The 15298-nt window shown below is 40.9% G+C and overlaps 3 protein-coding genes across 6 annotated transcripts in view; 1 reads left to right on the forward strand and 2 right to left on the reverse strand.

The window, feature by feature from the left end:
• Nucleotides 1-296: 296 nt before the first annotated feature.
• Nucleotides 297-7702, reverse strand: si:dkey-220f10.4 (tubby protein). The gene is made up of 10 exons (XM_041898218.1): nucleotides 7459-7702; nucleotides 6837-6993; nucleotides 6336-6572; nucleotides 3194-3369; nucleotides 2862-3023; nucleotides 2530-2642; nucleotides 1958-2072; nucleotides 1732-1830; nucleotides 1379-1550; nucleotides 297-1127 (listed from the first exon to the last, which is right to left on the reverse strand). The coding sequence occupies exons 1-10, from the start codon at nucleotides 7498-7500 to the stop codon at nucleotides 994-996; spliced, it is 1407 nt and encodes a 468-aa protein (XP_041754152.1). The 5' UTR covers nucleotides 7501-7702; the 3' UTR covers nucleotides 297-993.
• A 468-nt stretch (nucleotides 7703-8170) lies between these two features.
• ccdc189 (coiled-coil domain containing 189) lies at nucleotides 8171-10292 on the forward strand. 4 transcript variants are annotated; one of them, XM_041877869.1, is made up of 9 exons: nucleotides 8171-8377; nucleotides 8589-8623; nucleotides 8714-8779; nucleotides 8857-9020; nucleotides 9120-9190; nucleotides 9356-9472; nucleotides 9595-9670; nucleotides 9761-9856; nucleotides 9993-10292. In XM_041877869.1, the coding sequence occupies exons 1-9, from the start codon at nucleotides 8354-8356 to the stop codon at nucleotides 10154-10156; spliced, it is 813 nt and encodes a 270-aa protein (XP_041733803.1). In that variant the 5' UTR covers nucleotides 8171-8353; the 3' UTR covers nucleotides 10157-10292. The 4 variants fall into 4 exon arrangements, with proteins under 4 accessions (XP_041733803.1, XP_041733811.1, XP_041733828.1 ...); XM_041877877.1 differs by having other exon boundaries at nucleotides 9996-10292; XM_041877894.1 differs by having other exon boundaries at nucleotides 8719-8779.
• A 45-nt stretch (nucleotides 10293-10337) lies between these two features.
• Nucleotides 10338-15298, reverse strand: part of phkg2 (phosphorylase kinase, gamma 2 (testis)) — a 29017-nt gene continuing 24056 nt past the window's right edge. The window contains exons 3-10 of the mRNA XM_041877856.2: nucleotides 13023-13198; nucleotides 12855-12909; nucleotides 12654-12719; nucleotides 12398-12561; nucleotides 12169-12259; nucleotides 11876-12029; nucleotides 11582-11707; nucleotides 10338-11395 (exon numbers count right to left, since the gene is read on the reverse strand). Coding sequence (XP_041733790.1) covers nucleotides 11150-11395; nucleotides 11582-11707; nucleotides 11876-12029; nucleotides 12169-12259; nucleotides 12398-12561; nucleotides 12654-12719; nucleotides 12855-12909; nucleotides 13023-13198 — 1078 coding nt within the window. The 3' untranslated portion in view covers nucleotides 10338-11149. The remainder of the gene's footprint in view (nucleotides 11396-11581; nucleotides 11708-11875; nucleotides 12030-12168; nucleotides 12260-12397; nucleotides 12562-12653; nucleotides 12720-12854; nucleotides 12910-13022; nucleotides 13199-15298) is intronic.

Raw genomic sequence — 15298 nt, forward strand, 5'->3', positions numbered from 1 at the left:
ATCCAGGTGAAAGCAATGATCCCTTATTGATGTCACTTTTTAAATTCACTTCAATCAGTGTAGATGAAGGGGAGGAGACAGGTTAAAGAAGGATTTTTAAGCCTTGAGACAATTGAGACATGGATTGTGTATGTATGCCATTCAGAGGGTGAATTGGCAAGACACAAGATTTAAGTGCCATTGAACGGGGTATGATAGTAGGTGCTAGGGGCACCGGTTTGTGTCAAAAACTGCAACACTGCTGTGTTTTTCACAGTCAACAGTTTCCCGTGTGTATCAAGAATGGTCCACCAGCCAAAGGACATCCAGACAACTTGACACAACTGTGGGAAGCATTGGAGTCAACATGGGCCAGCATCCCTGTTGAATGCTTTCTACACCTTGTAGAGCCCATGCCCTGACGAAAGGGCAACAGGGGTGGTGTTCCTAATGTTTGGTATACATTTGAAATTATGTGGAATGTGGAAAAAAATGAAATAAAATTGAATACGTTATACTTTTGATAATGTGGAGCGGAGCCTTAAGACTGTAATCAATATTAAATAAATGAATTGGACATATTTCTTATACATATTTTTTATAAAAATGTTTCAGTTCAAATAAGATCAAATCGCCTGCACAAAACAGGTTTATGCACATGTATGCTGTGCAACATTGTCATTCTACTGAAGTTACATCTACCAGACATCTATCCACAATATATCATTCAGAGGAACTAGTTGCTGTTTTTCCATTGTTTTCAGATAATATTTAGGAATATGTGTTCCTTATTGAGACTGAATCATAACCTATACTCAATGAATGAGGTTGATTAGTTGTTACATTTTTTCCCAAAATCTAAAATAATATTTTTGTAATCTCAGGTGTTGAAAAATATCAAACACTTAACCAATACTACCTGGAATGCACATTGACAATTAATATTGTGATGGAACTGTAATGGTAAGCCATTAAGGCTCTGCTTCTGCTTGATTGAGTTGTCCACTCTTGGTATCACTCACAAGCCAGTTTGCCATCGAAGGAGGAGAGGGTGATGGCGAAGGCCTGCAGGGGACACATAGGGAAGCTATAGTCCATGGAGAATACGTCCTCTGCTACCCGACCAAACTGCATCACAATGTAGTCCTCTGGAATGGAGTGTAAATGTGCAGGGGGTGGGGGGTTGGATAGCAGTACATTATAAAAGGGTTAGTTGGCATTGGGGGTGGGAGCATATTTCCCACAAGCGAATGATGAGCTATCATAGCTATGATATCATAGCTACCCTATGCAACTTCTAACTTTATTCACTACATGCAGAAATATACGGTATTCTAAGACAGTTTATAGCCAATCAGGTGGCACCTCTATTTCTCAGCAAACAATGGCCCCATCTTACCGTTGTCAGGGTGGACGATTTGGAAGTTTTTGACGGAGGCCTGTGTGACGCGGCCGTGGAAATTGAGCACGTAGGACTGTGTCTGTTCGTTCCAGCTGGGGGACTTGTTCATGAGGCACACTAGGTTGTCAGTGTTACCATTCTCATAGCGGGAGAGCAGAGACTCTATATCCTGAGAGATGACAGTAGATGAAGGAGAGAGTAGTAAACAGACTGTCCGTACCATATCTTTATTCATATAGGTACTCATTCTATTCTCTTATTCTATTCTGCATCATATTTATTGGTTTAGTGCTCTTATGAATTTAGCATTAGGTCTCAATCTCAGGAGTCTTAGGTCTCTATAAACATACACTTTTTGGGCGAATGCACACTCTCTCATCATTCTCCATCATGCCAGGAATAACCACCGTCATTTTCCTGGGGCCTTTGAAACCTAGAACATTCTTCTCCTGAAAGACAAAAATACAGAAGAGAAGAAGGTCATAGTTATTGGTTGGATTAATTTTTATCAGGAGGCAAAGGCCTACAGTAAACGAAGGAAGTCATTGTAAAGATGTAAAATTAGGTTTGACTCACATAACAGATTGCCGCAAGCTCTTGCCGAACAGACTCACACTCTTTGACGAAAGGCTTCTTATCTGGGTTATCCCCACCGTCAAACACTGTGAATTTGGTGCCTAGCACATTTGATCTGAAAGAGATTGATCATGAGATGTACATTGTACTGTAAAGTTCAACAGAAGAATGGGATAGATGGACACCTTAAATAAACAGACATATTTTTACACTTACAGTTAGTGAGTGCATACATTAATTTTCATACTGGGAATCGAACCCACAACCCTGGCGTTGCAAACACCATGCTCTACTAACTGAGCTACATCCCTGCCAGCCAATCCCTCCCCTACCCTGGGCCAATTGTGCGCCACCCCATGGGTCTCCCAGTCACGGCCGGCTACGACAGAGCCTGGATTTGAACCAGGATCTCTAGTGGCACAGCTAGCACTGCAACGCAGTGCCTTAGACCACCACGCCACTCGGGACAGACAGACAGAACAAAAAAATTAAGACCAAACCAAATTAAAAGTTGGTCACAAAAAAATAAAAATAAATAATGGTTGAACATAGATAGGTTGGGGGTTAGTTACCGTAGTTTGCCTATATAACTGTCTGTGTCTCTGGAAAGTTCTGTTGGATCAATGGAAATGAGATAATTGGAGGTTTTGCACTTCTTCCTCTTCCTGCCTGCCATTAAAAACACCTAAGAGAGGTAGAGAGAAAAAGGGGTATAAAGGGAGGATGGAGGGAGGGATCAAGAATGTACAATGATAAAACAGCAGTTACATAAATGTAATCATTCTGATGATCAAACTGCCACAAAGGCTGGCCAATCATATACAGCCCAAGGAAAGACTTGCAACAAGAGCATTCACATTGGCCAGCCATACATTCCATTGAACATTTTCTTTAGTACCCTTACCCTCTTCCCATCCTCCTTCTCCATATGGAGATAGTAGGTGGGGTACATTCCTTTCTCCACGCCCCTCCTGTCCCGAGTGATTCTGCATTGGATTGTTGTATCTCTAGGGGCTGGATGCAGGGCAAACTTTTCAAGATCTTCAACTGAGATAGGAGTTGTCACCTGAGAGACAGAGACAGGAGGAAAATGATGTTTTTTCAGATATAAATCGTCTGGATAAAAGAGACATTCATAAGGTAATGGCTACCATATCTAGGTTAAAGGGAAAGTGGTTCATTTCTAAAATGGACAAACACTGGTCTTTAAGAGTGACGTTTTTATCACACTCTTACTCTTCCAATGTCGTCGTCACTATCTGAGGTGTCCTGATGCCTGTAGTTGGAGTTAAGCGGTGCGAGATTGGTTTTGGTTTTCTCCACAGTTTTTCTCTTTTTTGGAGTTTTCTCTTTTTTCTCTCTTTCAAGAATTTCATCTTCCTCCCTCTCATTGTCGCTTATTTGGCACCTTGCTGTAGCAGTGGAAACAACATATTCATAGTTATTTCATGTAAACAAAAAGAAAACTCTTTGCAGTATACCGGTAGTTTAGTTTAGTTTATAACGGTAATTGTACACTGAACAAAAATATAAACACAACATGAAACAATTTTCAAAGATTTTACTGAGTTACAGTTCATATAAGGAAATCAGTCAATTTAAATAAATGCATTAGTCCATAATCTATTGGTTTCACATGACTGGGAATATAGATATGCATCTGTTGGTCACAGATATCTTTTTTTTAAAGTAGGGGCGTGGATCAGAAGACCAGTCAGTATCTGGTGTGACCACCATTTGCCTCATGCAGCGCGACACATCTCCTTTGTATAGAGTTGATCAGGCTGTTGATTGTGGCCTATGGAATGTTGTCCCGCTATTCTTCAATGGCTGTGCGAAGATATTGGCGGGAACTGGAACATGCTGTCGTACACGTCAATCCAGAGCATCCCAAACATGCTAAATGGGTGACATGTCTAGTGAGTATGCAGGCCATGGAAGAACTGGGAAATATTCAGCATCCAGGAATTGTGTACAGATCCTTGAGACATGGGGCCGTGCATTCTCATGCGGAAACATGAGGTGATGGCGGCGGATGAATGGCACGACAATGGGTCTCAGGATCTCGTCACGGTATCTCTGTGCATTCAAATTGCCATCGATAAAATGTAATTGTGTTCGTAGCTTATTTACATTTTAGCAGACACTCTTATCCAGAGCGACTTACAGCTAATCGAACCCACAACCCTGGCGTTGCAAGCGCCATGCTCTACCAACTGAGATATAGGAGGGACCATAACCCCACCGCCACCAATGGGCACTCTGTTCACAATGTTGACATCAGCAAACTGCTCGCCCACACAATGCCATACACGCTGTCTATCATCTGCCTGGTACAGTTGAAACCAGGATTAATCCGTGAAGAGCACACTTCTCCTACATGCCAGTGGCCATGGAAGGTGAGCATTTGCCCACTGAAGTCGGTTACGACTCCGAACTGCAGTCAGGTCAAGACCCTGGTGAGGACGAAGAGCATGCAGATGAGCTTCCCTGAGACAGTTTCTGACAGTTTGTGCAGAAATTATTCTGTTGTGCAAACCCATAGCTGTCTGGGTGGCTGATCTAGCCGATCCCACAGGTGAAGAAGCTGGATGTGGAGGTCCTGGGCTGGCGTGGTTACACATGGTCTGCAGTTGTGAGGCCGGTTGGACGTACTGCCAAATTCTCTAAAATGACGTTGGAGGCGGCTTATGGTAGAGAAATTAACATTACATTCTCTGGCAACAGCTGTGGTGGACATTCCTTCTGTCAGCATGCCAATTGCATGCTCCCTCAAAACTTGAGACATCTGTGGCATTGTGTTGTGTGAAAAAACTGCACATTTTAGAGTGGCCTTTTATTGTCCACAATACAAGGTGCACCTGTGTAATGATCATGCTGTTTAATCAGCTTCTTGATATGCCACACCTCTCAGGTGGATGGATTATCTTGGCAAATGAGAAATGCTCAGTAACAGGGATGTAAACAAATTTGTGCACAAAATCTGAGAGAAATAAGCTTTTTGTGCGTATGGAACATTTCTGGGATCTTTTATTTCAGCTCATGAAACACGGGACCAAACCTTTACATGTTGCATTTATATTTATGTTCAGTATCCCTTGCAAATGTATGACTCACATGTGTTGAGGTGTTGTTTTTTCTTGGGTGTTCCTGGGATGGGGCTGTTTGACCAATCCTTTCTCTCGCCATCACTGTCCCATTCAGGTTTATTTGCCACTGGCGTCTCAAACTCTACTACTGAATCAATCTGAATGGCTGGAGACTTAGTGATGGTGTTTGCTGGAAATGGAGAGAAATATAAAATATGGTAATGCTGAATGTAGTAATAAAATGTATTATAAAACATTTAGTTTTACCCTGCATATTGTGTACAGTATGTAGCTACAGCATCCAATAACTTTGCAGTCACATCAACTTTGTTTTCAATATGTCTTGTTTTTCTGGAAATAATATCTACTAGTTAGTCACAGGAAACAGATCAAAGCAGCTAGATCTCTAGTGCATTTACAGAATATGAGGAGAATGAAATATACAGTACATGACTTTGGGTACTTTTTAATGTTCGTCCAAGTACATTGCTGCTAGTTCTAGAGTACATCAGTTTTATAGGACGACAACAAACGTGCTTGATCAATGGATTATAGACATACACCTTGCCCTCCTGAAGAGGATCAGAATACCTGGGTCTGTCTGGCTCGGTTCCGTACCCGATGCCCACTGAATAGGGCAGTCAGGCTATCGTGAGCCATTTACTGTTTGCCCTTTCATAGCACAACAGTGGCATTGGAGCCAAAGTTACGTCTCAAGGGGCAAGGCATACAGATGCCATTAGCTGTAACTCTTGTTCTTCTATAAAACACAAACCGATGACAAGGCATTCAAAACCCAGCCTTCCGAGCAAGCATTTGTAACCATGTCTGTGCACATCTCAGATACAGTGGTAGAGGTTATCCATCACACATTCAGCATGGTGTATGACATTTGTATCTCTTACCCTCTTGTTCATCAGTCTTGTTTTTTTTCTCTTTACTTGGGGTGGGTCCTTTCACTTTGTCCTTCTTTGTTTTTCTCTCTCGCTTTTCCTTCTCTTTCTCCTTCTCTTTCTCCTCTCCCTCATCCTCATTCTGTTCCAACTCTAAAACATTATAGACAGAATAGTATTTTCTTTACTACATTTTGAGGAAGCCTCCTCTGACAAACAATCACAGACACACACACACACACACCACACACAGCAAACACACAGCAAAAATACACAACACACAACACACACACACACGATATCCTGTGTGTATGTGTCGTGTGTATGTTGTGTATTTTGCTGTGTGTTTTCTGTGTGTGTGTGTGTGTCGTATCTCATAGGTTAAAATGATCTCACGTTTTGCTTGCCCCTTCTCCTTTTTCACACATTTCTCTTTTTTCTCCTTCTTTTTCACTTCCGCAGGGCCTTCATTTTCTGTGCTAAGTTTTGGCTGTGGCTGGCTGTCAATGTCCACGTCCATAGTCTTGGTGATGATGTATTTCTCGGGGGGCATCTCATCTGTAGCATCATTCGTTTTTAGGCTGAGCTCTCCCAGAGTAATTTCCTCCAGTGGGTTATCATGGGCCTCTTCAGCTGAAGAGTACAACATGCCCATTACAAGTCAGACATACAGTACTAGATGGTTATTGGTCAAATATGTCAAACAAATAGTTCTCGCCCACATCTTGACATAGGTTGTAACCATTCAACAGTGTTTTATTCTTGATAAGAATTGTGTCAATACGAGGACATGTATTTGAAAGGCTGATAATATAGCTAACACAGTTGTATGGCTGTTCTGTGGTTCAGTATACTGCATTGTGAGAGCACTATACAGTGAGTGTTCATATCACCAACCATTTAAGGAGTTGTTGCTCTGGGATTGCGTAATCAACAGGTCTGTGTCATCTGCTCCAGTCTTCTGCTTGCTTTTCTTGGGTCGAGCGTCCCTATTGGCTGTGACCATTTGGGTATCGGCCCTCCGTCTCTGCTGCTTCTTCATCAAAAGGGAACGCTGAGGGAGATTCTGGTGTTAATCTTAATTCCAAGATTGCATCAATGTTCTGCCTCTCCATCAGGTTCAAAAACACAACAACCACTTGCATCACTTTCATAAGAGGTTTACCTATTTCTTTGATTAGCCTATATGTAAGGGTAACTAATAGTTATTTCTTATTTTAATATTGTCATGTTTAATCTATACCTCTAAATGTAACATGTTACATTGTTTCAATATTTATCATTTAAACTACAACATCCATGAATAGCACCAAAATAAGTACATATGATTTTCTTTCGAAAAGGTTAAATTGGGGTTTATGTAGAGGACTAGTATTTAGAGAGACTGGTTGCTTTTATTTGGCATGTATACACTGGATCCGTACACCACACCATTGGTGACATTTGCCTTCATTACACAATATTGTCATGAATGTCAGTTTAGTGGAAGTCATCTGAAATACGATTTTGATTTCCTTACCTGATTGTCCAGCTTTAGTTGACGCAATTCTGGGTCCTCCATGGCTAAAGTAATTGTACTGTAAATAAGACTCCAATAAGACCCCTAATGACCGTCTGCTGAGAAGCAGATATCTAAATAGATTTACCTGGACAAATGTGCAGCCTGCAGACAAATAATACAACTACAGATTCTCAAGTAAACATGCATCAATGAAAACATGAAACGTGTTTCATTCTATCTCTCTTTCTCCGTCTGACATAAGCATATGCACCTGCATGCAACAGAAGGTAAAGTGGATTAAGAGGGATAATGTTCTTAAACTCCATGGCATAGCACATGCAGTATGGACTGGTGAGTGGTGACTGAGCTGACCAGTGACTAATAACATTGAGTCATTGAAAGAGTCATGTTTAATGTGTAAGAAGAAACATATAATGTGTAATGTATTTGATATGTTATTTAATGTACATACATCTATACCAAAAGTAGGCATATTAATTGATTGTAGCCTATTATTAATTTGCTATAATGAAACAAGGACATCCCTGTAGGCTATCAGTCTTCTACTTCTATGAGACTTCAAACAAATGACATTTTATAACTGAGAAACGAATTGTCAAACAAATTGCTACAGCACAGATGCAGCGAAAATTATTTATTTCCAAGCCTTTGTGCTTGAGTTTATTATAAGGGGGCTTGTGTTCATTCTACTGTGCGCGCAATGCAGTGAGCAATCTTTACTGGTGGTGCGCCACCGGAAGAATAAAAAAACGGTGTTGCTAGGACACGTTAGTGTAAACGAAAAAGTGTCATCTAGCATTTCATTTCAGATATTTTTTGCTAATGCAAATTAGTTTCAAATCGATACATTTATCTACAACTTAGCTAATTGCAGTTATATTTAGGCGGAGAAATGAAATTGGCTGGGATAATAAAGGTAAGAGAGTGTGTGACAAACTGATGTTAGCTAGCTAGCTAGCTGTCAACTGAAAGAGCTTGGACATTTAGCATTTTAGGTAGCAAGCTAGCTAACTGTTAGCTGTATGCCCCCAATTCATTGCTATTGAATTTGGGGCATATAGCTTTTTTTTCTTATTTAATTGCTATATTGTAGATACATTTCATGAATTGAGTACTTTCTTTTATAGGAACCTCACCCCCTGAACCCCAAAGTCTTGCTATGGTAGGGGGCACATGCAGCTGTATTGAATATGTTTCTGCAAACTATAGGCCTACACTTAGATTGAAATTCTCTATTTATGTGTGTTCCCAGGGCAGATGTAAGCTACAGTGACATGGAGGAAATTGAAAACACCAAGACCATACCAGAGCTAGAGAGGTCTCTATCCTTGTTTGTAGCCACACACGCACACAAAATCCCCGACATAGTGGTTAACTGCTTACTTTTTTACTCAGAACTCTATGCTCTGTGCTGGGAGTAAACATTCCTGAGCCGAGGAGGGGAGTCCTGCTGGAGCTCTATGTCCACACAGTGCTGTTCTGTAGAGAGAGCAACTTCAACAGGGAGCAGACATCTGCCCTCCTCTCCATCGTCAAGAGCATGCATCAGGTTAACACTGGTAATGGGCTACTGCTCATAGTTTGGTCTTGTGCTGTTTTAGTTAGAGGAAGACAATTTAATTATGTCGGCAGCATTGACTCTGCAATTCTTTGTTCAGAAACTCCACTCAACAACATGGGCCATTGCTTTGCATACTGCAGTGAACTTCTGCTCTGTCACTCTGTCAGGGTGAGTTTGTGTATCCAAAGAGACAATACTGTTTATTCCCACATCTTCTATTCATTTCACAATCTCACCAATGTATGAATTGTAATTCAGTCATGTGTTCTGGAGGTTTTCATGGACAAACTCTTAAAATGTCACCATTATTCTATTGTTTTCTACCTGCCACAGAGACCTCCCTTCAGTATCAGCCTGTTCAGCTCTGAGGAAGTGACCCAGATCTTGAAGTATCTCCTCAACACCTATATTAGACATTACAATCTGTACAAGTACATATTCACCCCTCAGGTAATTTCCACACGAGATCGATATCTGGGAGCCATATATTTTTCTAAATAACGCTGACATTGTGTGTTTTGTTTGGGGCTAAGCTATGACTTGAAGTCAGTGTTTTGCTCCTTGTCTCTTAGGTTAAATTGGATCTGTCTTTTTCCTACTCTGGCATGCCAGACGAAGACCCTGCCACTGAGGACGCAGTATCATCAGGTCAGTGTTATTGTGCAAATACTGAAATATCCACCGCACCCATGTGATCAGGAGAACAGTATGAATTAATGTTTTATCTGTGTGCACCAGCTGGGTACTGCAATAAGGAAAACGAGCCAGAGACTGCAGAAGAAGGGGAGCAGCCCATTGAAGCAATGAACACAGGGCCAGAGGTGGCTAATACAGGTATTACACGGCTTGCTCATGCAAGGCACCCGTATAGACGAGAGAAATTGTGTTGTAACACGCCTGGTTCTAAATAAAGACACTTCAGTTGCAACTTGTGACATTTCCTGTTTGTAAAAGTGCCTCTCTTCTCTAGAAGATCCATCGCCCAAGTCAGAGTTGAGGATGATAATACAACAGGAAATGAGAGAGGAGATGATGCACTTGTCAAGGCAACTAGAGCAACGATTGAAGGAAAGTGCAGATCGGGTAAATAGTGCTCTGACTTCACTGGAGACCAACCTCCAAGGCAAAAAGTAAACGTAAAAGCCTGATTTTATCTATGTATTTCATTCTGTTCTTTGCACATGCTGTTCTTTGCAGTAAAACACTGTTAGTCAAATTTGAGATATAGGTTGTTTGTGGGTGTCTGTCAGTAAAGAGATTGATTACGTAACCAAGTTTTTGTTAACTCCTTTACCACAAAATCAACACACAAATATGACAAAGTAAATAGGTTACTTTTATTATTATTATTATAAATAAAACATGTCTTTTATAGTTATACAATTATTGTACACCACTTATTGAGGAATGCCAGTTTCATTCAGGCAAAGGTACACTTAGTTGAGTAAATCTCACACTGGACTGAAAAGGAATGCTATTTGTTACAATAATTGTTGTATTGCACTAAACACCAAACGCAGAAAGGAAACTAATCTGACTGGGGTAACAGTTATTTCGTCTTTTCCTATACCCTTATCTTAAAATATCAGTGGAAATTGGAAAACTATATTTGGAATGTTTAATGTTTCTTCTGCAATCACTTTGTTATTTTAGATTCAGTAAGAATACATGATTGTTAAAATACAGGTTTAGGTAGCAAATAGAAGTAAACAATGAAAAAAGAATGTTACGCCAACTCGATAAAGAATGTCATACCAATAAAATACTTTTACTTTTCAAGCATTAACTGCATCATCGGGGTATGGATATATGTTCACCTTTTTTGCCCTATGTGTACAATATAGTGCATTGAAGTGGCTTTGTCACTTTTGCTTTCTAAAACCATTGCCAGCTGATTTGAGTAGTCTCAAAAAGCACTCTCTTGGAATCTACATCGATCTCAAATCCACTTAACCATAAATAATTATGAGCCATTATCCGCATTAAGGCTAACATGTCACTGGACCCTGAATTCCTCATCATATGTAACGAGACCTAACATTCATAAGGAAAAAAATATGCACACCAAAATGTAAAACCTGTTAAACTACATAAGGTTAATGCAGTTACTAGAACAAGTATGACCTTTTAAGTTTCAAAGTCCTCTAAACCAAGAAGCAATATTTTAGCCGTATTCTGGAAGAGGGCAGCCCTGTTTTGCTGCTCCCCTTTCTTAACCCAGTGTCCATAGATCCTGAAGGCGCAGCCGTCGATAAGTTTGCGCACTCCCTTCAGGGAGTAGGGGTCTCTGGCCAGGACCTCCCGCGTCAGTGGCCTGGCCCTGCGGTAGCGACAGTACATACGGATACAGGCCAGCACACTCAGGATCAGTACCTACAGGAACAGTGAAAGGGACATGCATTAAAACACACACACGTTAATGCTTCACAACCTCCCAGAAGATCCCCATCTTCCAGTCAAAGCACAAATCCAATTGGATGCAATGGAAATCTAATTCTGGCTCAGCTGTTAATTTTACAGTCACTGGAGCCAAATAACACAAAATACATAGAAACTTACCCTGAATGTCTTCCGGGGACTGAAGTGACGCACCTCGTCCCTTTGGTACTGCCTAAAGAAGGAATGAGCCAAGGCTTGTTCAGCGGTGAGACGGACAATTGGGTCCACCACCAGCAACCTGGTAATCTAACAGTTGTGAAAGAGAGAAGTCATAAAACAATGCCAGTCAGAGAAAGTGTATCGATGTTCATATTCAACATATTCTTTAAATGACATATAGTATAACTCGACCTTGAAATATACAAATCAGTCCTTGAATCATAGATAGGAACTAGAGACAGGATAACGTCTCACCAGATCTTTGACGGTGTCAGACCTGTCATCCCACTCTGGGGAGCTGAACTGGTAGCGGCCCTCCATGATCATTCTGAGCATCAGCAGCTGTTTGCGGTGCCAGAAGGGTGGAGAGCCAGCCAGCAGGGTAAACAGAATCACCCCACACGCCCAACTAACACACAGAAAACCAGATACAGTTTCTGGAACAGAATCTTCACTGATTCATAAAATAGTTTGGTGCCCTTATATTACAAATAACAAAATGTTATTAGGACTATCTGATTACTGATAGTGATCATTTTAAGACTTACAGGTCAACTTCCTTCCCATATCCCTGATGCGTCTCATCCATGGAGCATTTCAGGATTTCAGGTGCCAAATAACCTGGCGTCCCACAAAGCTCTAGCCGTTTGGAGAGAACAAAGCAATTCCACATTTGAGCTATGTGGGCAATTAATGGATTATGTCTTCAACTTTTTATTTTGTTGATGAGAGTGTAAATCCAAAATACAGCGAGTTCATTTCAATCTACTCTCTCACCTCTCAGATTCTTGCCTGGCTGAAGCTGGACAGAGAAGCCAAAGTCAGAGAGTTTGATGTGTCCCTGGTCATCCAGCAGAATGTTTTCAGGTTTCAGGTCCCGGTGAACTATGTTGAGGGAATGGAGGTATTGGACAGCTTCCAGGAGACATCGCATCATACACCTGATGAGAGAGAGAGGGAGAGAGAGACAATTGAGAAGATCTGGAGTGCATTTTTGGCTTGGGTTATAACTGACCAAAACCTAGACCCTCACCTAGTTTCCTTCTCACTGAGAGTGACCTTCTCTGTCAGGTAGTCGAAAAGCTCTCCACTCCTCATGCTGCAAAAGGAACCATAATGATAGAAAACACTTGAGTAGGTGAACACTATGAAAAGACAGGATCATTAAAACGCATCACAAAAAAACACAGCTACACATGTAATAATTAATTAGGCTTTATAAATGCATACTTACAGGTCAAATACCAAAAATATGAAGGTTGTTGACTCATAGGAATCAATGAGAGTGACTTGGAGAAAGATTAAGAAAGAGTTTATCATTAGCATATTGCATTTCAAGAGACATGAGTAAGCTATTTTAAAAATGCCCTTCGGTGCATTGGTGAAGGTAGTACAAACTCACTGATAGAGGAGTGTCCTTTGACCATATTGAGGACCTGGATCTCCTTCAGTGTGGAGCTCTTCACCTCTTCCAGCTGCTGTGCCGTCATCTTCTCAGCTGTGATCTCTATAATCTTCACTGCCAACTCCTGCCCTGTGTGCTTGTGCACACATCTGCGCACCACACTACTCACACCTCTGCAAGGACAAAAAAAAGAGGTATCGTAAAGGTTAAATTCAAATTGGATGAGTAGTCGGGCAAGTTGAGCCTGCTTTGTGGTTGCCCCATGGGGCAATTATTATTATCATTCACGTTTTTTACTGAAAACAACCAAATTGCACAACAAATCCTGTATGTTTAAGTAAAAGACAGACAGGTTATGGCATTTGTGTGTAAACAGCTACATTTTCTGGGCAAGTTATCATAATCTTCAGGCAACCAAAAAGTACTCCTGACTTGCCCAAAGGCCAAGTGCCTTTCAGACCTTAATGTCAATCCCTGAGCTAAGCGAAACAATTGTAGCTTTTGTGATAGAGGCACCACATTTCACACACAGCTAGGGCATGTCTAAAGTATTTTTGGCTATAGTCCAATCACAGATTTGATCAATTTCAAATATGGCCGCAAACCAGCTCCATTGACAGGTTGATTGTTTAGCAACAAAACCAATGCGTGCGCAACTATGGGGCAAAACAGACGCGGTTGGCTTAGAATGTTGACAACATGTAAGAGCGCGATGAGCCAAGTAAAGGCCCCCTGGCCAAACCTGGACGACGCAGGGCCAATTGTGCGCCGCCCTATGGGACTCCCGGGATCGAACCCGGGTCTGTAGTGACGCCTCTAGCGCTGCGATGCAGTGCCTTAGACCGCTGCGCCACTCGGGAGTTCCCCTTACTACACATTTCTTGTGTTACAGCCTGAATTCAAAATGTATTAACTAGATTTTTTTCCCTCTCTCACCCATCTACACACAATACCCCATAATGACAAAGTGAAAACATGTTTTTAGAAATTGTTGCTAATTTATTGAAAATGAAATACTGACATATCTAATATACACAAATATTCACACCCATGTCAATACTTTGTAGAAGCACATTTTGTAGCGATTACAGCTGTGAGTCTTTCTGGGTAAGTCTCTAAGAGCTTTCCACACCTGAATTGTGAAACATTTGACAATTACTATTTTCAGAATTCTTCAAGCTCTGTCAAATTGGTTGTTGATCATGGCTAGACAACCATTTTCAGGTCTTGCCATAAATTAACTCTTCTTGGTAAGAATTTACTGTCTTCTTGGTAAGCAACTCCAGTGTAGATTTGGCCTTGTGTTTTAGGTTATTGTCGTGCTGAAAGGTGAATTCATCTCCCAGTGTCGGATGGAAAGCAGACTGAACCAGGTTTTCCTCTAGGATTTTGCCTGTGCTTAGCTCCATTAGGTTTTTTTATCCTGAAAAACTCCCCAGTCCTTAACAATTATAAGCATTCCCATAACATGATGCAGCCACCACTATGCTTGAAAATATGGAGAGTGGTACTCAGTAATGTGTTGTATTGGATTTGCCCCAAACATAACACTTTGTATTCAGGACAAAAAGTGAATTGCTTTGCTACATTCTTTGCAGTATTACTTCAGTGCCTTGTTGCAAACAGGATGCATGTTTTGGAATATGTTTTATTCTGTACAAGCTTCCTTCTTTCACTCTGTCAATTAGGTTAGTATTGTGGAGTAACTACAATGTTGTTGATCCATCCTCAGTTCTCCTATCACAGCCATTCAACTCTGCAACTGTTTTAAAGTCACCATTGGCCATATGGTGAAATCCCAGAGTGGTTTGCTTCCTCTCCGGCAACTGAGTTAGGAAGAACACCTGTATCTTTGTAGTGACTGGTTGTATTGATACACCATCCAAAAGTGTAATTAATAACTTCAGTGTCTGCTTTTTAAATTTTTTTTACCCATCTACCAATAGGTGCCCTTCTTTGCGAGGCATTGGAAAACCTCCCTGGTCTTTGTGGTTAAATCTGTGTTTGAAATTCACTGCTCGACTGCGGGACCTTACAGATAATTGTATGTGTGGGGTACAGAGATGAGTTAGTCATTAAAAAAATCATGTTAAACACTATTATTGCACACAGAGTGAGTCCATGCAACTTATTAAGCACATTTTTACTCCTGAACTTATTTAGCCTTGGCATAACAAAGGGGTTGAATACTTATTGTATTCATTTCTAATTAATTTGTAGAAATGTCGAAAAACAGAATTGCACTTTGACATTATGGGGTATTGTGTGTAGGC

The sequence above is a fragment of the Coregonus clupeaformis genome, chromosome 1 (assembly GCF_020615455.1).
Source record: "Coregonus clupeaformis isolate EN_2021a chromosome 1, ASM2061545v1, whole genome shotgun sequence".
NCBI lineage: Eukaryota > Metazoa > Chordata > Actinopteri > Salmoniformes > Salmonidae > Coregonus > Coregonus clupeaformis.

Bases quoted from the DNA above. Each gene is read 5' to 3' on its own strand.
- si:dkey-220f10.4 (XM_041898218.1), bottom strand. From the start codon at position 7,500: ATGGAGGACCCAGAATTGCGTCAACTAAAGCTGGACAATCAG. The intron at 3,024-3,193 runs GTAAGAGTGTGA...TCTGTCTCTCAG, and splicing joins GTGACGACGACATTGGAAGA to GTGACAACTCCTATCTCAGT. The intron at 1,551-1,731 runs GTATGTTTATAG...GTCATCTCTCAG, and splicing joins TGTGCATTCGCCCAAAAAGT to GATATAGAGTCTCTGCTCTC.
- ccdc189 (XM_041877869.1), top strand. From the start codon at position 8,354: ATGAAATTGGCTGGGATAATAAAG. The intron at 9,473-9,594 runs GTAATTTCCACA...CTTGTCTCTTAG, and splicing joins AGTACATATTCACCCCTCAG to GTTAAATTGGATCTGTCTTT. The intron at 9,857-9,992 runs GTATTACACGGC...TCTCTTCTCTAG, and splicing joins GCCAGAGGTGGCTAATACAG to AAGATCCATCGCCCAAGTCA.